The 24336-nt window shown below is 31.1% G+C and overlaps 1 protein-coding gene across 6 annotated transcripts in view; it reads left to right on the plus strand.

Moving 5' to 3' along the window:
* Positions 1-24336, plus strand: part of UBR3 (ubiquitin protein ligase E3 component n-recognin 3) — a 188009-nt gene that overhangs the window by 133360 nt on the left and 30313 nt on the right. For all 6 annotated transcript variants that reach the window (XM_039855612.1, XM_039855607.1, XM_039855609.1 and 3 more), the window contains exons 30-32: positions 3543-3628; positions 14734-14839; positions 20463-20566. In XM_039855612.1, the coding sequence (XP_039711546.1) occupies positions 3543-3628; positions 14734-14839; positions 20463-20566 (296 nt within the window). The remainder of the gene's footprint in view (positions 1-3542; positions 3629-14733; positions 14840-20462; positions 20567-24336) is intronic.

The raw sequence follows: 24336 nt of genomic DNA on the forward strand, positions 1-24336 counted from the left end.
AGAACTAATTTTTTTGGTAGGACTGTGCAGATCTCTTTGTTCTTAATTTTATTTGTATAATGAAGCCTTGGAAAATTTCCTGAGGACAGCAGACAAGAAATTGTTGGAATGCTATCTTTTTGTTATATTAAACAAATCAAAATCATTATATTTAAGTTTTAATGTATTTCCAAAATGTTCTATTGCAAATATCAGTCATTCAAATGGATAATGGAAAGTTAATTTGGGGGAAGAAAGCTTTCTTCACTTTAATACCAATTTATTTTTTCATTATTGAAGCAACAAATAACACTAATTTTAGTAATTGATTTTTCCAAGGATTTTGGACCCAAGTTACATATAGCATAGAGGTATTGGTGAGTAGCACTTGCACTGTATTTTATATGGTGAGAAACATGGAAATGGAAAGAAGATGAAACGAGTAACTGAGATGTAGATGGAGAGATATCTTTAAATTACAAGCAGGTAAACTACTCAGTAGAGTGAATGCACCTTGCTTTATACTTCAGTTGCTTTATAAGTTTAAACTTTATAAACTAATTATGTTACAAATAAAAGAGATGCTTGCTAAAATATCAAATTATGAATTCTTTTTAAAACTAAAAAATTCTTTTGTGAAACAAATAATTTACCCACCCTGCCTTTTATTGATCCACTGCTGGATTTAAGGGAATAGAAGGAAGGGTCAGCAAAAGAAAGAGAGTAAACTTCAGGGACAAAAGAGAATCTTATCATTGGTTACATATCAAAACAAAGAGATTATAAAGTCCTAAATTTTTGAGCACTTTGCTAGGTACCGTCAGGGATTTAGAAGCTTATCTGAAATGGTCCCTGCTCTGCAGGAATTTACAATTTAGTTGGAGAGACAAAACTAATATACATTAATCTGTATAAAAGAATACAGTTTGTTTAAAAATATATATCATTGAGAAAGTGTGTTAGGACTTGAAAAAGGAAGATGAGCAAATTGAAATATAAAGTATATGGAAGTTCTTCTATCCTGTCCCAAGAAAAGGGAGTTAGTTCTCCATAACTCCTGAAGGAGTTAGAGCTTGAGTTGTGTTTTATATAGGCTATGGGATGGATGAAGATACTTATCTTTGAGAAATTGAGTAACTTGCTTAACCAGTAAATGGTAGGCTCAGTCCTTGAACCCACACTATACCAGTGTGTGTCTGTGTGTGTGTGTGTGTACAAATTATACAATTTTTTTTTCATATTATAGCTCTAGAAATAGATGTTGGTACCAAAGGTGTGGGGAGATGGAGTGAGGGTTGTAGAGTGGAAAAGGGAAAGCAAACCTTGATCATATGAAAAGAAGCTGGAGTGTAATTGGAGGAGTTTTATGTGGATACGTCTAGGTGGCCTCCATGAGAGGCTTTAAGTAGTTTTTCTCATTTTTTTAAATGTAGAGATTTTCTCTTTTTTTCCTTTCCAAACTAATTTGATTATATTTGTATTAGAAAATATAGGAAGTAGGGTCTACTTTTCTCTGAGAACGAAAAAGCTCAGAAAACTCCTGCTCCCAGCACATCTTTATTTTTGCATTATCCATTTTGGAGGGCAGAAACCGAATATTGTGTTGTGATTTTCAACAGTGAGGGAAGATTAGACTGGGGCATTAGATGCATTTGTGTCTTCCTTTTTCTAGCAAGTCTCGAAGGGCCAATTTTGTTGTAAATGAAATAAGGACAAGCTGATGGTTAGGGCCTCTGACATTGATTTTTAAAGTCCTAGATATTATTATGATACTAAACCTTTGGATAGGTAGTTTTTGTTTTCTTAATTCAGAAAGAAGATTGTGTAGGAGATCTTCCAAACATAATGTGAAATAATAACATTTAGTAGTTTCTTTGAAGCATTCTTTAAAATAAAATTCTTGGTACATATTTGTCATCTTTTAAAGTATCTAATTGATAATCGAATAAAGAGAATTGTTCTTGTATTTATATTTTAATTAATATTTTTGCAAATTATGCTGAAATAAAAGTTGACATTCTGGTTCTGACATTTGATTATTAGAATTGATCATGTTTCTCGTTAGCTCTTTTTAAAAGTACATCTAGGAAATCTTAGTTTTTATAAGAGAATATAGCCATTAATTTTTTCCTACAGATTAGGCAACAGAAGATTTGTGAAAACAAAATGTATTGATCTCATTTATATTCCCTTGATGAAGGAACACATGCTGGTCTCCGCTCGTTTTCTGTCCACTAATATGAAATCCTTGTCCCTGCTTCCTTGCTGGTAGGTTTTTAGAAGTTCAGTGAGCAATGCAAATCGCCTGAAGGGTGGAAAATTCCCTTGTCACACAGATGCCCTTATCAGCAGCGACCAGATGGAGCTCTGAGCAGGAACATTATCAATGTTAAATTGCTTCTTCTCCCCACTTCCCCTCCCAGTGGAGAGGATTAAAGTATTTCTTTAGGAATGGGTGGCAACTGTACAGATTTAGGAATATTAATATTTTTTAACAGTTTGCATTTATAAGTAAATATATGAAAATGGCATTTTTAAATATTCTGTGTTCAAAATACAAAATCAGTTCAAAATGTTTTGTTTTAAATAAAATAGCATAATAATTGTTATTGAATTCACTTGCAGAGAGTAAGCTTGAAACTCGGCTGCCTTTTTTTTTTTTTAAGATGGGAAATAGCTCATTATTAGTGTCAAATGCATATCTTCGATATAAAGAGGTTTATTCAGTTTTAGTTATGGCAAATAAAGGTGTGTTTAGGTTTATTCATGCTATTGAAGTAAAAATACAGTTTATCACTCAGAATTTTTATTTATTATTTTGGCAAAATTGGCTATTTTACTGTTACTGTTTTGAGTAAATCTTTCTGTATCAGTTTGATTTTTGAAATGTCAATTTACTAATTATTGCTATTCTGTAAACTAGTAATTGCTAAATATATAACTTCAGATCTATTTGAACAATACTGATGTTTAGCAGTGTCAGTAATTACACACCATATTTTAATAAAACTGTAATTTTAGAAGTCCACAAGAGAGACTGCTGTTAATTATATTTGTTGTTCATAGCCACTTTGATGTTAGTGGTGTTTCTTCATGTTGATTTCTAGATACTGTCTAAGCTCTAATGAATGATAACCATTTCTCTGATAGAAAAATGGATATGCCCTTGTGTATTGTATGACAGTAACCATCTACTCAGTGGCTAACAGTTGGAGTACAAATTCTTCACATTCATATGCAGGTTTATGAAATGTGTTGCAGTTATTTTCCTTATGACCTAGTTTTTAGTATTTGCCAACAGTTGGAATTTTGTAACAATTACATTGTGATATATGCAGTTTTGCAGTTATACATATGAACATATAAGTAAGGACGGATAAACTGTTCCCTTTTTTATTTCGAAATATCATAAAATACGATTATTACTGATATTGCATAAACTCTACTTTCGAAATTATACAGTTGAAGAACTTTATTATTTAGGTTGATTCAGGCATATCAATAAAACAAAAAGTGTAGCTTCAACCTAATGACTGAGATATATTTTAATGCTTTATTTACAGAACCAATTTGGAACTTGAATTAATTCATCGAGGAGGCAATTTGTGTTCAGGTGGTGCAAGCACAGCTGGCAAAAGGTCTTGTTTAAGTAAGTGTTAGTGCTAAATTAAAAAAAAAATTCTATTTATGTCATATTTGAAAGCATATACAGATAAAGTGATCTTTTGGTATATTTTCAAATTCTTTTTATGTTATACGTAATCAGTATTAATAGTGATTATATGCTTTAAATGGTTAATCTTGTATTTAGAAGAATCATATAAATATTTAGCTCTTTCTATACTATGTTTACTCAGTAAATAAATGTCATACGAATTAATCAGATTTACATTGGTTCAAAATTAAAACAATATATTATTCTCATCTATAAATTGTCCTCAAACTCGAATTGTCTGGATTTAAGAAAATCTTTTTATAAAGACAATTTGTATTGCCTACAGTTTCCTATATATACATTTGGTCCCAAATCACTAGTGTTAAAATATTGCCTAATGTAATTTGATGGAAGATAAGCATATAATGTATTCTTTTGAAAAATGAATGTATTTTCTTAAGTGCTAAAAATATTAGTAATTATTAAAAATTACAATACATCTTCGTTTTTCAAAAATACATGTATGTATTTTTTAAAAAGATATTTGTGATTTTGGAATGATTTAAAACAAAAGGCTTACCAAAAATACCTTCCTTGAACTTTCTAACATCAAGATACAAACTTATGTGAAATTTCAACTGAGTTACTTTTAAAGTTATAAATAGTTACATTAGATTTTGATATTTTATTTTGGGTTATCACTTGATTCCTAGAAGTTTGATGTTTTGGAAGTTATTTTTTACTGAATGTTTAGAATTTATTGCCCTCTTGACATGCATACTTAAATCCTACTTCTACCTAGTGATTTAGTATTATATTTTAAAGAGGTTGTTGATACATAGGAATTTTAACTTCTAGTCTTTGAATTAACAGAAACTGTAATTTCACTTATATAAATTATTTTTGTTAACTTATTTTTAATTGACGTTTGGCATTAGCTGATAATATTACAAAAACTATTAGATTAGAAAATGATTAGTAAAGGAATTTCAGTTTTATGTTCAAAACTCTACTTCATTTTTTTTTCTCTTAGGTACTTAAGCTTATCCAAAGGCTTATAAATTATTCATTTTTCAGAATCCTAAAAATAGTAAAATTCTAGCAGCAACCACTTCAATTATCACCCTCAATTTAAATTTAAATTATTAAATTGATAGTTACTTTCAAGCTTTCATTTCTTTTTATTTCCCCTTTTAGAAAATAGGAGATTACAGAATGCCAGTATAGAAAAATTTGTATGAAACTCATTCTAAATATAAGTTAATACTGTTTCTGGTTTTATTTTTTTCCTTATCAATTATGTTAGTTCTTTTCCCCCAACTTTATTAAGGTATGATTGACAACTAAAAATTATATATATTTAGCTTATTCAAAGTGATGTTTTTGTTTTTAGTTTTCATATGATTTATTATGGTTCATTACTTATGCATTATTTATCCTAATATTTATAAAAGTAGCTTTATAAGTCATATATATAGAGTATATTGTATGTTATATGAAATCTCACTATTTTGTAAGTGTGTAAGCTTACTGTATTTGTTATTTGCTCAAGTCTACTCACCCCTAATTTAACTTGAACACAAGAACTTAAATAGATGGTCTTTCATAGGCTCTTAGCTCAACTATCTCATTTTTTTATCTTCCAGTAGAAATTTAATGGTATTATTAAACAAAAACTGTCTTCTCCATAGATTCCTTATAAGTCAGATTTGTTTTTCCCCATTCATTGGTTTTCTATTACCTCTTAAATATCTCACTTAAAAGTGTCTCTTTTTTTAATAATATTTTAGAGAAAGAGTGAGAAAATGCTCTACTAATTAAGCAAATGATAAGGGAACTTACACTTTTGGAATAATGTTTCATCACAACTTTTTGATAAAATTGAAGATTAGTCATGAAAGATTTAATAGATTTTGTTTGGAACAGCTTAAGTAATGCCCGATAGATAATTATGGGAACACATACATACACACAAGGTTGGAGGAGGGGTCAGAAGTGGTAGAGAAGATTGTTCTTTCTACAACAATAAAAGCAGAAATATTACTGGCCAAAGTTATACTGAGAAATCAAATAAAATTGCAGTGGAACAATGCCATCCAACACATATTCCAGCAAAATTTTTAAGTGTTGAGGTACAATGACCAGTATCTAGTCAAAATAAGAGTTCATTCCTAAATATGTGTCTGGGAAATTTTCCGTAGTAAAAAATGAGCAAATTACTTTACATAGCAGCATACTATGGTATTTTAATCATACCTTACATTTGTCAAAGCTTGCATTTGAATTCAGCTCTTTTGACTTAAATGCAATTATGTAAGACGTTTTCCTTGCCTCTAAGTGTGCCGAACGATACAGGATGTTTAAGAACTTTCACCTATGGGCTTAGTCAAAGACATCCATCCTATAGCACACTGTTGACTTGGAATATTTCCAGGCTCTGCCACGCTAACCCTCCTGTTATCTTGTCTGTTTCCTTTTGCTAGCCTTTCACTGTGACTCCTATTTTTGATTTGGGCTACTCCTTCAGTTATTTCCTCAAGTTCTGCTTTCTTCTTCCTTGGATATCAGTCGGTTCTTTATTTTTTACCAGTTGATGGCTCTTGGTCCCAAATCTTTGCTCCTGGTGTGAGCCATCTCCATCAGCTCCCATATACAGCTCTGCTCCTGATTCCAGGATTGGAGCTCTAGACCTCATAACTATCTACCGCTGGAAGGTCAGGCATTAAGGACCTTGTGTTCAGCAGATAAGACTGGTTCTAGATAATTTATTATAAGATAGATCAGATTACTGAAGATCAATTTTGTAAACTTATTCAACAATATCTTTACACAGCCTTACTTGCAGGATGAAATTAACATAAAAATAATTTTAAGTTGCCTGTACACACCTAAGCTGGATTGCTTTCTATGAATCACACACACAGTGGGCAGTTATTCACTACATGCATCATTTCTTGATAAGATAATAAATTGTATCAAAATTAAGTTTCATGATTTCATGATTTTATAGAGAGATTAAAAATTGAACTTTATTCAGGAGAGGTTAAGGCAAATCCTTGCTTTGTTTGACATTTCCATTTGGCAAGCTTGACCTTATTCTTTAATAGTGGTAAAATTCTGACACCTGTGGCTTACTAAGGTATTTTTTTCAGATTTAAAAATTATGAACTCTATAAATCAGTTGAATCACAACTTTTGTTCTGTTCTTTTAGTTTTTTGTTTGTTTTTTGTTTGTTTTTGTTTTTGTTCTTGTTCTATTCTTTTTGTTACCCTATAACAGGAGGGAAATTTGACCACCAAATTATAATGATCAAAGTGTATAAATTAATATAAAAATGTGGAAATTGCCTCCTGACTCTATTCTTTATGTTTAGGCAGATGTTTTAGGGCAAGTTATTTAACCACAGATAGTAGTACCCAACCAGAGGATTGTTGTAAGAATTCAGTTTTACAATGTAGATTCAAATCTTCAAAGATTATAAATCTCTACATTCCTGTTTTTAGTATTTCAACACTACCATTATCAAATTGGGGGTGGAATGGGTGGGTAAAGAGAACAGAAGCAAGGTAAAAGTTAAATTTTAGCTCAATTTTTTTTAAAGCACTCAACAAACCTTCGATTGACTTGTTAAGAGATGAGGTTAGAAGGATAGAATGGGTTAGAAGGATAGAATTTATTCCCAAAGGCTGATAATAGCTTATCTATTGGGAGCAAAATACATTGTTAATTTGGGGAGGCCTGGGTTAGAAGGGTAAGAGTGCGACTTGAAAATTTGAGCTAAGAGGGAACTTTAACTGTTCTTTGAAGTCTTTCTGAAGGTCATATGCTTTGTAGCCCAGGTAGCCAGGCCTTCCTGCATTTGTGATTTGCCTATTCCACAGATAATAATTTCCACTGTTAGGGTCTAGATAATAATTTCCACTGTTAGGGGTTCTGAGATCTTGCTTGGCTTAGGGCAGGGGAAGCTCCTTTTTTTCTGCAGTGTGATTAAAAGACCCTCCCCTTCCCTCAGTTTTAAAGATGGTGCTCATTTTAGATCTGGATTCATGGTGTGTGCCCTCTTTATAAGAAGGAAATTGGGAGTCCTAAGAACTAACCTTAATCTTTACACATAGGACTGCGTGTATGTAAAAGCAGAATTGTGTCTCTCCCCACTCCATGTTGTCCCATGCTGTACTGTAGAGGTAAAGGGGGATGCTGCTAGTCATTGAAACCTTAAAATTAGGAGAAAAATTCCATGAAACTATACTCATACTTTGATACTTGAGGTAACCAGAGAATGATGGCATAGTATACCTGAGAGTGGGCACAAAGGAACTCCAGGAGGCAGGAAAGGAACATAGGATGGGATGTAGGAAAGTAGAAATTTAGAAAAATTCTAAAGACAGCCCTTGCCTTCAGTATTTTCCCATTTATATATAAGGAATGAAACTTCTCCTAAGTAAGCAAAACTCTGCTACCTTAACCCCAACTTCTATGTGCCTTTATTGTCTAGAAGCAACATAGAATACAGTGCTGGAAGGAACATTGGGTTGGTGTTAGACGATTTGGATTCTAGTCCTGTTTGTTATCTTTTGGACTTAAGGAAAGTCACTTAACTTTTTCTACCTTATTGTGCACATGGGGATGATGATACCTGTGTTGACTAACATAGCTATCATGGTTAATGTATGGCTCAAATGGTATTAGACGTATGAACTAAAGTATTTTAAATTTTAATATTTATGTTAAATTTTTTCTTAACCCTTTAAAATTCCTACCATGACTGCTACTTTATTCTTTGCCTAGACTGGTGAAGAGTGGAATGGGGAAAGATAAGTCAGCATTGTCACCCCATGGCATGAACCTTCTGTTTCTTGGGAACCAGAGCTACCAATCTTCCCTTCCTAGAGTTGATCCCAGGTCTCACTTGAGAGCTCCCTCCCATCCACAGCTAATTTCTCAAGAATGTGTAGAGGAAGCAGGGAAAACTGACTCTCTTGTAAGAGAAGTATACCCACACATATTACATTCACCCTGGGATAAATGGGTAGAACCAATTACTCACTTTGATTATTCAGTTACAGAGAAATTGAGTAACCCCCACCCCCACCCCATGGTAATTCAGAGAATCATTTGTCTAGTTGAGATTTTTTTCATTGACAATTATTTTTAACCAGTGATAACTGTACTTATAGGACTAAACTTAAATGATCTGGAAAGGCAGACCCAGTTATGTTTACCTTAGGTAAATTTTAACAGTGTTACAATTTAAGATAGAGCAAATTTATAAAAGTCTTTGGGATAACTCTTGTCCTTCATGTGTATTTTTGTCTTAATGACCAGTATGAGTTATACTAAGAAATAATCTACCAGTTAGTTTTTGATTTCTTACATATTTTGAAATAACTGACAGAAACAGAATTTCCAAGCTCAATGAACATCTGTTTCAAAAGCATTTTTAAGAGGTTTTACCGTGTAATAGCTTTGGGTTCAGTTTCCTTAAGTGGATATTCCAGAAGTCATAAAAATTGGCACAATGGTATTTCATGTGTATATAGTATTCATAGTCACAGTAGTATTTCATGTGTATATAGTATTCATACATATAGTCATACACATAACTCTGTTGATTTTACAATAAAGTTGGAGTTACATTTTTATTTTATAGGTTTTTTTTGTGTTTAAAATATCTTTAATATTGATAAAGGTAGAAGGGATTATTAAATCTTACCTTTTTGTTCTATCTGAGAGTTCTTATAATTAAATCATAGGTTTTTTGTTGTTGTTGTTCTGTTTTTTTTTTTTTTAAGGGCAAACTAGTCATTCAGTGGTGTTTTTTTTTTAGTAATGGTATGTCTTGTGCTTAAGCACATTATAGTACCATAGATTTGTCACAGCTTTAAAGAATTTGAATTGATAATTCAGAAAATAGAATTTTTCATCCCAAGAGAGTGTCACACTAACATGGAGAAGAAAAAGATGGGAAGAAGTAGTTCAAGCATTGCTTCAGTTGTTAGAGTTGAGAGGTCAGTCCCTTTAGGAACAGTGAAATTAGGGCTGATCGATTGGCCTACTTCTTGGTTACTGAGCCAGCATGTTGTTGTGACAGAAAAGAAGTATAAATTCATCATGAATTTTGTGCTTATATTATATGCTTTTTTACAGGATTATTGATTTAATTATACAATATTCAGCATACTTAAAAAAACTCCTATCATATGTCAAGTGCTGGGCTAACCCAGGAAGTACAAAGAAGAAACGACACCATTGTCGTCTTCAGGGAGATCTCACCATCTAATAGGAAAGGAAACATGTAAAAAATATTTACAGAGCTATATAGGAAGTGATAAAATAGAGTTAACTCAAGGTACAGAGAGTCCATAAAGCAAGGGATGATTTTATCTGTCTCAGGTATGGTATTAGAGGAAACTTTAAAGAAGAGCACTTGAGCTGGCTCTTGAAAGATGTGTCAAGTTTGACTTGAAAACAAGAAAGCTGAGAGAACAGTTTACAGACAGACTGAGACAACATGAAATATTGGGGAAAACTTAGGAAGGGAAGGAGAGGAAAGAAGGTTAAAGAAACCTGAAAAAGAAGATGGGGATTGGCTCACAAAGGGCTTTCTATACCTATTCCTTCAGTGGTTCACCAGCCAATTATGAGATAATATGAATAGCTTTATTGTTTATAGGGATTGGTAGGAGGTGAAACATGAGACATAAAGCTGAATGAGCACTTCGTTGAGTAATTTAGTTGAGAAATGAAATAATGGTGGTGTGGAGCAGAAGAGGATGGATCTTAGGAGGCAGAACCAATAGGATTGGTAATTGGCTGTGGAGGACAAAAACATTAGAGATGACTCCCAAGTTTTTCCTTGGATGTTTGCATGGACAGTGATATCATTAATTCACATAGGGTTAATAAGATGAAATGAACATTGGAGCTGGACTGGGCTATATACAATCGGTTTAGTTTTGGATATGTTGATTTTCTGGTAACTGTTGAACATCTGAAGTGTTATAGAAATTTGTGAATAATAAACTTACAGGTAGAGATGGAAGTTGATCTTAGATGAAATAGTATCCACAGGATAAGAGGGAAAAAGGGCTAAGAAGGAATCCCTTTTCCTTTCTTATGGAGAATGCCACTTGTTAGGGTTCAGTAGAGGAAGAAGAGCATGTACAAGTAACTGAGAAGAAATTGTGTGAGAACCAGGGAAGAGTGGTATACTGAAAGATTAGGACAGAAGAGAGAAGAGATCCAAATCTAGAACTTCCTGGCTCTTACTAGACAGTGGTGCCTTTTATACATATGTCGAAATCACAGCACACCTGTAAGTTAATTTAATGATGTTTCTCATTTACAAACCCTTTTATAAATATATGCCTAAGTCTAGAACTTTAAAATGTATCATTCTAGAAAAGGAGTTATCTATTCTTTTTGCTAATGTTCAGAATTTTAATAATATGCTTTCTTGATAATTATTTTCAACTTTCAAAATATGCATACAGTTGGTGTTAATAACATTTTCCATTTTTGGTTTTTAACTTTTTAAAAAATTTTATTATTAGTTTCAAGTATATAGTACATTGGTTAGACATTTTTATCATTTATAAAACAATCCCCCTAATTGCTCTGGCTCTTCACCTAGCCATTACATTAAGGCTAACTGCATTCCCTATGCCGTGTTCCCCATGCCTGTGACACTCTATCAGCAACTAATTTGTACACCTTTAACCCTTCACCCCATTCTCCTAGTTCCCCAACCCCCTTTCTCTCTGGCCATCACCAGATTGTCCTCTATATTTGTGAGTCTGTTTTTGATTAGTTTGTTCTTTTTGTTCCTTAGATTCCGCATATAAATGAAATCATAGGATATTTATCTTTCTCTGTCTGACTCACTCAGCATAATAATTTTTAGGTCTATCCATGTTGTTGCAAATGGAAGGATTTCATTTTTTTAAATGGCTGAGTAATATTCCATTGTATATATGAACCATAACTTCTTTATCCAGTCGTCTCTTGATGGGCATTTAGCTTGCTTCCATATCTTGGCTATCGTAAATTGTGCTGCCGTGAACATAGGGGTGCATAGATATTTATGAATTATTGTTTTGGTTTTCTTTGGATAAATACCCAGAATTACATTTGCTGGGTCAAAAGGAATATCCATTTTTAATTTTTTGCGAAACCTCCAGACTGTTTTCCATAGTAGCTGTACCAATTTGCAATCCTACTAACAGTGTATGAGAGTTCCCTTTTCTCCACATCCTCGCCAGTACTGGTTGTTCTTTGATTTATTGATGACAGCCATTCTGACAGGTTTGAAGTGATATCTTATTGTGGTTTAAATTTGCATTTCTCTGGTGATTAGTGATCTTGAACATCTTTTCATATGTCTATTGACCATCTGTATTTCCTCTTTGGAGAAATATTTGTTCAGATCTTCTGCCCATTTTTAATTGGATTGTTTGCTTTTTTGTTGTTGAGTTGTATGAGTTCTTTATATATTTTGGGTAGTAACCTCTTATCAGATGTATCATAAGTAAATATCTTCTCCCATTCAGTCGGTTGTTTTTTTTCGTTTGTTTTATCGATGGTTTCCTTAGCTGTACAAAAACTTTTTAGTTTGATGTAGTCTCATTTGTTTATTTTTTCTTTCGGTTCCCTTGCCTGAGGAGATATATCCGAAAAGAAATTACTGTTAGCAATATCAGAGAGTTTACTGCCTATGTTTTCTTCTAGAAGTTTTATGGTTTCGGGTCTTACATTTAAGTCTTAATCCATTTTGAGTCTTTTCCTGTATATGGTGTAAGAAGGTGGTCCAATTTCTTTCTTTCTTTCTTTTCTTTTTCTTTGCATGTATCTGTTCAGTTTTCCCAACACCATTTATGAAGAAACTGTCTTTATTATATATTCTTGCCTCCGTTGTCATATATTAAGTGAGAATATAGTCAGAGATTTATTTCTGGGCTCTCTATTCTGTTCCATTGATTAGTGTATCTGTTTTTATGCCGGTACCATGATGTTTTGATTTCTGTAGCCTTGTAGTATAGTTTGATAGCAGGTAGCGTGATACCTCTGACTTTGCTCTTCTTTTTCAATATTGCTGTGGCTCTCGGGGTCTTTTATGGTTCCATATAAATTTTAGGATTATTTGTTATAGCTTTTTGCTTATGATTGTAGTTTTTCCTTATTCTATATCTATTACTTTCAATAATTTATTTAGTATAAGAGACATTTTAACTGCAAAATGAATATTAGAGTTAATTCTTACTAATGAGTCTCAAATTTTGAAAGCACAGAGAATTGTATAAATATAGTTCAAAGTATTGATTGTTATTTGGCCAATTCTCTTTATCTGCAATTTCTAGCATTGTTTTTGAAAGGTAGATGTGCCTCATTAGATGTTATTATTTTTTACTTTTAGTTAAAGCCAATACCAAAGACTCTTGTTATGTATTGTATTAATAGTTTTAGAAGATGCGTCAGGGTTACAATCTCAATTTTACAAAAATGTGTATGTTTATGTGTGTTAAAAAAGGAATTTTGTACCTGTCTTGTAATCAAGGAAAGTATAGAAACCCCAAGGAGAACTGGAGTGGTAGAAATAACTAGGTAGTAGTAAATCTTGAATTCTATTAATAGTTTTTCCAATAAATATTAGGGTGACATGGCATCCTCTGGGCCTATTTCCTCAACTGTAGAATGAGAGAATATAAGAAGTTGAAAAAGTTTCTTTCTAACATTTGTATATCTTTAATTATGGTAGAGGGTAGGAAAATAGGCAAATTGTAACGTTATTTCTGTGCTGGCCATGGTTTCAATGTAAAACAAGAAGGTTTTATTAAAAAAGAGCTTTTAAGTTTAGTTAACACCTATATAAAAAGAATGCAAAACTCCCCACCTTGCGACTTCAGTTAATCTTAATATTTTTTTGCTAGAGGAATTTGTTTTTTAACACTTTTAGTTTTAAGCACTTTAAAAATTGTAAATTTACATGGTAAAAATAATCTCTTATATATAATTGAATTGAAGTAAAAATGACCAGTGTATCTTTCATCATGTTATTTCTCTGCTAAAAACGTTCCTTGTTCTCAGTATTATCAATGGAAAAAGGTTACTGGGAAAACTGGAAATTTCAGAAACTTACCTCAAAATTCGGCATAACAATATTAACCTAATTTTTGTGAAAATTAATTGAAATAATCTATGAAATGTTTAGTTTTGATTACCTTAATTTAGAGAATAAGTGACAACAGTATGTTTGTGTCATTGACTAACTTTTTTCTGGTTTTAAGAATTAATTTCAGTCATATGTCAAGAAGTATTATCTAACTTTCTAGAAAATGACTTTTGATTCACAAATATTTTTGAGTATTTGTGGCGGAACAATTTAATGCAGTCCTTGTTATTTATAACAAAAAAAGTACATGTGATATAAAAGAAAAATTATAATTTTTTCCTGGATAATTTAAAACTTTTAAATAAAAATATTTTTTACAAATGTCATGAACAGAATTTGGTGAAAGCTAAGACTGATAGATTATTGTTAGGGTTTGGATGGAAGAAATGAAAATAGCTGGATTAGTCCTCCTAAATAATTTTCTTATTTCAGTTAATTTTTTCTTCATGTTGACTCAAAAGATAATGAAGTCACAACTCAATCTAAAGAGGATTTAGGGGAAAATATTAAGTAAAGAAAGAACTTCACCTAACAGTAATTTATATGGATGTTATTGTCCAGTTACTCAGGGTAGGATATTGAAGATAGCAGTAAATTTTGGTTAAAAAGAGACCACAATAGTGAGAAGTACAAATTGTCAAGGCTGAAGCATAAAGCCAAGGAAAAATAGATCTGTGACAGCGAGAAAAATGAACCATTCCTGAATTAAGATTAAGCATAAGGAACAGTCCAGATTCCAGTAAAAATTATTTAGCTATATTTCAGAGTTTACCTTAAAAGAGAGCATGAAGTAGTTGGTACTTAAACTTGGTAAATTATAATTATAAGGATAGGAAACATTTCCTTATGAATTGGTTAGAAATTTTGTCTTAATTTTGTTCTGGAAGAATTTTATAAACTTTCTAATTACCTTTTCTTCAATTCATTTAGATCAACTGTTCCTTGTATTAGCCTTGCACATGCGGCTTTATAGCATTGATTCTGAGTATAATCCATGGAGAAAGCTTACTCAGTTAGTAGAAGAGATGAATTCGCAGTAAGTATTTTTGAAAGGTTAAAGTCAATTAAAACTTTTTGAAAAATGATTAAGTATAAAAATAAGATTGAAAATCTTTATGAATATGTTAATTTTCTTTATGAAACACAAAAATAACAATAAAAATTGAGAACAGTTTACCATTATGCTTTCTGTAAAAACTGCATAAAAATCTCTACTAAGTGAGAAAATCTTTTAAAGAATCTCATTAGTTTTTATGCAGGTAAAACATTCAAATGGAAGTACATGATGGCTGGTTGTCCTTTTTATGTCAGAATTGATCAGTGGGTTCAGGAGGCTTAAAGTCTGATCCCTCCATTCTAAAGGCCCCATCAGCCTTTCAATTAATGATTTTTGCAATCCCTGATGATTCCTGCCTAAACTCGGAATTTCATTAGGTACTACAAAATAATGATTTAAAAAAAAAACCTCCCTTTGGATGTACAAGATACTGGATTTATAGCATCGATGGCACTGAGGAGCATGGAGGAAGCATAGTCTTTATAGTAAGTGGTGCTGGTTAATTGGCTATTTATATGAGAAACAATTAGCATTGACCCCTACCTCACATAGAACCTATTTAGATTTTGCCAGTTGTTTCAGTGATATCCTGGGAAATGCAAATGCAATCAATGCAAAGAAAATTCAAGATCATGCTTGTGTTTAGTTGTTATATCTCTTTAATTTCCTTTAATCTGAATTGTTTCTTTTACTTTGCATTTCATGACACTGACTTTTTTTTTTTTCTTCAAGAGCTCAGGCCCATTATTTTGTAGAATTCCTCAATTTATTTTTGTCCAATATTTCCTTGTGGTTAGATTCAGGTTATAAACTTTTAGCAGAAGTACCACAGAAATAATGTTGTGTTCTTTTTAGTGCATTATATCAGGAAGCACATGCTGTTGATTTGTCTTGTTATTGATAATAATAACTCATAATTTGGCTTATGTGGTATCTGCCAGTTTTTCCACTGTAAAGTTATTATTTCATCCTTTGTAATCAGTACATATTTTGTGGGAAGATACTTTGAGGCTATGAATATATCCTGCTACTTATCAAAAAAAATTTTTTGTGTGTGTTTTTTGTATTTATAGATAAAATAGCAAGCTAGGAGTATTTTGCATGTTATGACTAAGGAAAATCACTTTTGTTGATATTGGCTAGTAATTTTTTTTCCCTAGTTAGACTTGCATACCCAAGGACAAGGGTGGTATGCAAATAAAGTATTAGAATGGCTCACTCTTTGAGTCTAAAGATGTTCAGCAAACAGAAGGTTTCTTAAGTAGTATTGGCGAATTAACAGTTTAAAGAACAGACACAGGTACTGCACTTTCATTATGCTGATTGTTGGGTTATGTTCTTTTTCAAGCCCTAAGATTTAGTACCCATTAGGATAGTAGTAAACGCTGTAAACACGATCAGTGCTTACTTCATGCTAGGTATTTTTGTACTTAGCATATATAATTTCGCTTAACCATCACCATAACTGTGCACACTAAGTACCATTGTTATTCCAGTTTTTACATAGGAAGAACCTGAGGTTTAGGAGAAGTTAACATATATTCTGTAGGGGCACACAGCCATTAAATAGAGCTGGCATTTGAATCCAAATTTTTCTGATTTCAGAGCCTAAATTCTTAACTATTATCTATGCTTCCTTTCCTAGTACTAAAAGATCTAAGGAATTTCTGGGAAATCTGGTTAATTCCTCCCCCACTCCCTCCCATATTTACTCTAAATTTTTTAGGTTCATTAGTTCACTAACTTGTAGTGCTACAGTTAATTATAATGTCATCTGTGTTGCATAACTACATTAGATTTTTAAAAATTGAAGTATCTTTTTTCTTTTCTCACTTTTAATACTTTTCAACATAAAATTTTATGCCTAATGGTATAGGTTTCTCATATATACTTTTTTCTATAATCCTCTTGAATATTATTTACTTATTCCTTTTTAATTTCCATTGTATTGATAATCAGCTGGTTTAGAAATAATATTGGAAAATTAGGCCTGTTAACTAACCCACCCATTTCCTCTTATCATCCATAGAGTTAATAGTAATGTACAGTTTTTGTAATGTACATTTTAAAGATTATCTAAAAACTTTAGGAGATAAAAACAATTATTTATCTTAAAATGTCAAGCGTTTAAAAGATAGTTATCACAACGGTGGTATTAAACCCCAGTCAAAATCTGTGGTTCTTTTTTCTACAGGGAGTGTATCCATCTATCTACTCATTCATTCTGATTATGTGCCTACTGGATGCCAGGAAAGATCCATTTCTAAGTTCTCAGAATGATTGCTTTTATCTTAGTAGCCAATAGGCTCCAGATTATTGTTTTTGTAATTTTATTCTGATTATAAAAATTGTATTTATTGTATAATGCTTAGAACATACAGAAAAGTTGAGAAAGAAAATAAAATAATCTGAAATCTTATAACTTATGTGTTATATGTAGTTTATTATAATTTAACAAACTCATGAACCATAAGAATGAGAGCAAATATAAGGGGAAAAAAATCGATCATATTTTCTAGGAATTCCTCTACTACTGTTAATATTTTGAGATATTTTTGGCTTTTAATTAATTAATTTTTGTTTATTTTTATTATGGTGACATTGGTTGGTTGACGAAGTCCAGTACGTTTCAGATGTTTAGTTCAACATATATATATATATATATGTTTAGTTCAACATATATATATATATTATATATATATAATATATATAATATATATATATTATATATATACACACATATATATAATATATATAGCATTGTGTTCTTTTTTCCATATATATTATGAATTTTTAAGTACTATTTAATCTCTACTGTATCAGTCTTATAATCTGCATTTAAAATGAACACATAACAACCAAATTCTGACATTATTAAAAATTCTTTAAATTATGTACCTAATTTATTTATTCATTTCTGTTGTTAATCATTTAATTTCTTCTACCTTAATATCAGATAATGTGTTAAACACTTCTTGACCTGTCAGATATAATCCTAGAACTATGAATAACATGAAAAGATAAATACTTTAGACTTTTAGTTATTTATTTGATAAATACTCACTGTGTGTCAGGTACTGTTACTTAGTACAACATTGCTTTTCAGAAAGATTGTACCTATATAACCTGTCACTAGTAATGTAAGAATGTCCCCATTTCTGTCAGTCTTGATTATTATCGCTTAAAAAATATGGACTAACTTGATGGATAAAAATTGGGTTCCTAAAGTAATAAAAATTTATTTAATTTCTGGTAAAGTTAACTTCACATAAATATTTCATATTAGCTATTTGTGTATACTTTTGTGAATTATGTATTCAGGACATCGGTCCATTTTCCTGTTGGCATCTTATTAAATTTTTTTCGAATGATTTCTTTTAAAAAATTCTTATTTTATATTAGTTTCAGGTTTACAGTTCATTGGTTAGCCATTTATAGAGTTTATTAAGTGATTCCGCATTTGCTCTAGCAGTCATCTGACTCTACACTTAGCCATTACAATACTATTGACTATATTCTTTATGCTGTACTCTATGTCCCAGTGACTATTTTGTAACTACTAATTCGTACTTCTTCATCCCTTTACCCTAATCCCCAACCCTCCTCCACTCTGGCCATGACCAGATTGTCTTCTGTATCTGTGAGTCTATTTTTTAGTTTGTTCCTTTTGTTCTTTAGAGTCCACATATAAGTGAGATCATGTGTATTTATCTTTCTCTGTCTGACTTATTTCACTCAGCATAATACCCTCTAGGTCCATCCATGTCATTGCAAATAGTAGGATTTCATTTTTTTATGGCTGAGTAATATTCCATTGTATATATGAACCATAACTTTATTGAATTGTCTATTGATGGGCATTTAGGTTGCTTGAATGATTCTTTATGGCTTAAAATATTAAACCTTATTCTATTGAAACTTACCCCCCAAATATGTTCTTTTAATATCATACTTTTATTGACATATTAAAGTTTTAAATTTTCAAGTAACCAAATCAGTGAGACCTTACATTTCTTATTTTGACTTTCATACTTAACGATGCCTGCCTATCCCACCAGAGATATGATGTTTACCTTTATAATTGTTATTACAATATGTTTCCTGTTTTAGGATTAGCTATATCTGCCTATATATTCTTCGTAGAGTTTTCTTATTGGATGATTTTAAAATATATATATGTTTAATCTACTTGGAATTTATTTTCATCAGTAGTATTTGATGAAGATTTAAAATACATTTTCAGATAACTATTTTTTCACCAATTTTATATCCCATTCATTTTCTACTAAGTGTTAGTATAAATGGTCATGATTAGAGACTTTCCCCTTTGTTCTGTTGGTCTACAAGCCTATTTCTGTAACAATGCCATGCTGGTTTACTTATTGTGGAGATGTCTTGTGTATATCTCTGATTGGATTACGTTCTACCCATTTCTCCCTGCCACCTCGCAATTTTTCTTTACTGTTCTTACCTGTTTATCCTTCCAGATGATCTTTAGAACCATTTTATAAATCTTCCCTTAATTTGTTTTTTGATTGGAGTTATTTTAAACTCAAAAATTAATCTAGGAAAAATACTTATCTTTATAATAGACAGTTTCTTCAATTTAGGAATATTTCCCATTCTTTTAATTCATTTTTTTTTATCCTAGTTTTGAAACATTTGTTAATTATACATTCTTAATTGTATTTAATATAGTGGTTGCTAAATTTTTAACAAAGACTATATGAATAATCATAATTGAGAGTATAATCTTAAGTATAGAGTCATTTATCTCAAGTCTCATCTGAAGCATAGCTTCAGAATTTAGTTAATTCTGGAAGCTTAAGATTTACTTTTGTTCTCTGACATTAAAAATTAAACCTACAAAAAAATTTTAACTTTCTAAAGGAGTTTAAAAATTCTTTTAGAATAAGATTTGCTTTATAATATATTGTGTCTTTCATGGCGCTACATATCCCTAAGGTTTATTATCTTGTCTTTTATAGTGTATTTTAAGTTCTGCTTTGGTTATTTATTTATTTTTTTTAGCATGGAAAATGTTAAAGATTTTATTTGACTTTTATGTTAGTCATAAAGTCAAAACAACTTTTTAGCGAGATATTAACCATGCCTTTTCAATGAGTAACTTGTTTGTGAATTGTATCTGTTCTTTTTTTAATAATGTGAACATTTACTCTTTAGTGCTGTTTGTGAAAGCAAGTGTCCCATTTGGCACTCCATTTGTAGTGAAACTAATTCTTTTAAGTTCCATTTAATGATTCATTTGATTTCTGTAATGTAAGAGATCAGATTCATCATCAAGTTAATATATGCCAATTGTTTAGTTTGTTCCTTTTGTTCTTTAGAGTCCACATATAAGTGAGATCCTAAAGACCTAATAAAATTTCTATTAATTTTTTCACATAAGGCAAATTCAAGGAAATATGAGTGTAAAAGATTATATTTTTAGGCAAATATATGGCCCCTAGCTTTTTCTTTTGAGATTTTTTCAGTCCCTTATGAAAATTTAATTTCTATTCCATGGACATATATGTGAAATATAACATAGAAAAAAAAAGATATGTGATACTGTCTACAGTGATTATGCACTTTATTTTAGGCTGGGAAATGAAGAACAACAGCCTGAAGTTCCAATTCTTTATCATGATGTTACATCTCTTTTGCTTGTCCAGATCTTAATGATGCCACAACCGTTACGCAAAGGTATGTCTTTATAAATCAGATTCTTAGATATAGTCTATATAATGAATATTCTAAAAATCCTGGGGACAAATATAGTATTCAGTCTGATGGAAATGTTTAGAGGTAAGTAACTTTTTTTTTCTATTATTAGTAAATAATAATATATATAAAGAAGATGACAGTGAAATAAAAAGTTTTTCCCTTATGGGTCTATTCTTTTTAGCTTTTTAGTCCATAATGAGGTATAGATATGGGCAAATCACTCTGAAAACTTTTGTTTTGAAAAGTTAAAAAGATAATACAAAAATATGAAAACAGAGCAAATTGTCAGCCTTAATGCCTTCACCCTATATACACACATACATATTTTGATATAGTAGTGTCATAGAGTTATTAAAATGTGATGCTTCATCATTTTAAATTAGTATTAATGTCATAATACTATGATATTGGCATGTTAACATTAGCAACATTTTAATTATTGCTACACAGTCTACAGTTTTTATTTGAAGACATTTAAAATATTCTGTCAAATAATTAGCTGTTCTCCTTTGGTGAGAAGAAAGGTTTCTGCTTTTTGTTTTTGTGCTATTATAAATTACACTAGAAAGAACATTTGTGGGTGTATAAAGGCCTTGTTACTGGGGAAGATATTCTTTGTGTGTACTTCAACTTTACCTTTTGATAAAACTTTTTACTTAAGGATATGAAGTGATTATTTATTTTGAATATAGGTAAATTGATATTTCATGCAGATTTAAAGAGTTAAATAATGTCATTAATCAATAAACATTTTATTTATACTAGCACCATAAATTTTGGATTAATTATTTAATTATAACATTTATATTACATATAATTCACCATTTTAACAACTTGAAAGTGTACAATTCATTACATTTACTATGTTGTACAACCATCATTATCTAGTTCCAGATTATTATCATTAGCCCAGAAAGAAACTTTGTACCCGTTAACCAGTCACTGCCCATCTTCCTTCTTCCCCTAACCCTTGGTAACCTACTTTCTGTCTCTATCAATTTTCCTATACTGGATATTTCATATTAATGAAATTATACAATATATGCCCTTTTGTGTCTGGCTTCTTTCACTTAATCATAACATTTTCGAGGTTCATCCATGTTGTAGTACATGTCGTAATTCATCCCTCTTTATGGCTGAGTAATATTTCATTGTAACCTACCTTAATACCACATTTTGTTTCCATTCTTCAGTTGATCATCATTTGGATTGTTTCCACCTTTTGACTATTGTTAGTAGTGTTCCTGTGAACATTCACATACAAGTTCCTGTTTGAACACCTGTTTTTAATTCTTTAGGTACTTAGCTAAAAGTGGAGTTGCTGAATCATAGTAATTCTGTGTTTAACTTCTGGAGGAACTGCAAAACTTCAGATATTTTTTAATGTTATTTTTGGGGGGATTGGCTATGTCTGTGAATTTTGCATACTTTAAAATATGAACCCATCAAATGGCCTATTGAAATTCATCTCTTTGTAATATTAATGATAAATTCTTCAGGTTTTTTGTGTTACTTTGGTTAGTTTTCCTTAGTTTAGGGAAACAATTTCTTTGGAGTTAATGCTGGTTTGCTCTGTGCTCTTCTAATTATACTACTAGTAGTATATTTTGAAATCTAAAAAAATATTACTTTGGTTTATAATGTCATAAAAATATTTAAATATACATTTTATTTATAAACGTAATTACATAAACATGAAAAGCTAAAAGTGAAGGAAACTTGCTATATACAAGTAGTTTTATTTCTATAATATTTATCTTAAAAGAAAAATATTTTAGTTAATAGTAAAGGACCTATTGTATCAATATCTGAGAGCTGTAGCTGGTGCCTCTTCCTCATCTCAGATGGTAACTGTTCGCACTAGGTTTCAGCAGAAGGTGAAGTTAATACAGAAGGGCATGCAATGCAGTGAATTAATTGAACTTAGTAAATTTAATTCAGTAGAAACGTATCCTAAAATTGTTCAGTAAAATGTGAATCAAGATAATTGATCTACTTAATTTAATAATGGTTAAATGAATAGAATTGATTCAGGAAAACATCTATATAAAAATTAATGACACTGTTGGTAACTATACCTTAAAATAATATCATTTAAAAAGTGTTGTTTAGAGGACAAATTTAAATAACAAATGTTTATTTGGTACTTAGTTGTAAAAGTCGTTGCCTGATTCAGTTCAAGAAATATTTAATGAGTACCTACTATGTGCCAGGTTGCTATGCTTCTTTGCCTGATGGAGATACAGAGATGAATAAAACATGGAGTTTGCCCTTGGGAAACCAGAGAGCTAAGTGTTTAGCAGTCATTAACTTTAGTTAGAATTATTTTTATAAGCCTGTGATTTATATTATTTCTTAAAACTTAATTCAAGATTGGGTTATCTGTATTGTTTTTATAAAACAGCTTCAAACACATTGTATAATAGTTGCTCGCTATCATTGTAATAACGAATTCCTCTTAGAATTTAGGGCCAGAAAAAAATTGCCATTCTCTATTAAATCTTTTTAGTCTGTGACACATGGAGAACTGAATAGAGACCATTATTTGAGCTTTATATTTAACAGGATAGCTTTATTTAATTGCTAGGAAGTTCAGAACTCAATTATATTAAGTTACTTTAATTTTTTTTGGATAGCTTTCTTTGGAAGGTGAGAAGTTATAGATAGGTAGAGTTGTTAATATAGATTTTCCTTTTCTACCCCCCTGTTAATATATGGGTTAATAGTTGGTCTTTATTTTATCTGTGTTTTTATTGTAAGAATATATATTTGTGTACCCATTAGTTACTGGTTATTATTAGAAGAGAAAAGTGAAATAAATATTACTATTTGTATGTACTAGAATGTTAAATGTTTCCCACGGTTTTATCTGAAGGTGATACAGAAGCCTACCTTAAGCTCTTTAATGTTTAGCACTGTTTTCAGGTTAAAAGACCTTTTTTTACACCAATTGTCTCATCGGAAGCTTTAATTAATATATTAAAGACAAGCATTTATTTTTCTTTCATCTCTTTTCCTGTCCCTATATTTATCCATTATACTATCTGTTGCATCACTAGCCTCCAAGAATAAGCTCAAAGTAACTTTTGATACATCACTATTTCCAGGTGTTCACGTTTAGTTCTTTTATAACTTAGGATCAAGTTTGGCTATATGTAATAGAGAAGAAATCTCAGATAACACAGTAACTTAAGTAAGACAGAAGTTTATTTTTCTTTCATGTAGAAAGAAGTCTGAAGGTAGGAGGTAGGCAGATGAGGTCCTTCTACTTTACAGCACCATATTACTTATCTTCGTGTTCCAAGCTAGTTGCTAGAGTTCTAGTTACCACAGTCTTGTTTACGGCAGCAGGATGTCAAGTTGAGGGAGACTTCACCCTCTCTTTTAAGAAGCCCTCTTAGACATTCTATACAAAACATATTTCTTAGGCTAAAATTCTTTCATCTTTTGAACCTCCAGGATTTAAAACATGAACTCACCATTGTTTTTAGGAAGGATCAGTTACTCAGGTTTGGATCATGCTGCTGTTTTTTCCACCTCTCTGTCATTGAGGAGCTTCTCAATTCTGTTAAATCATGCTTTATAAAGTTTATAGGATAGAAACTCCTGGGTTCTCTGGAACATCTGGTACTGGGTGATTATAGATTGTCTTCTGCTTCCAGGATCCCATAGGCAGGGCCCATGAAAGAAAGATAGAAGAGTGCTTATTATTTCCCATTTACTTTCAGAAAGGAAAGATCCAGTTTTCT

Source organism: Pteropus medius, unplaced genomic scaffold, assembly GCF_902729225.1.
Source record: "Pteropus medius unplaced genomic scaffold, Ma_sr-lr_union100, whole genome shotgun sequence".
NCBI lineage: Eukaryota > Metazoa > Chordata > Mammalia > Chiroptera > Pteropodidae > Pteropus > Pteropus medius.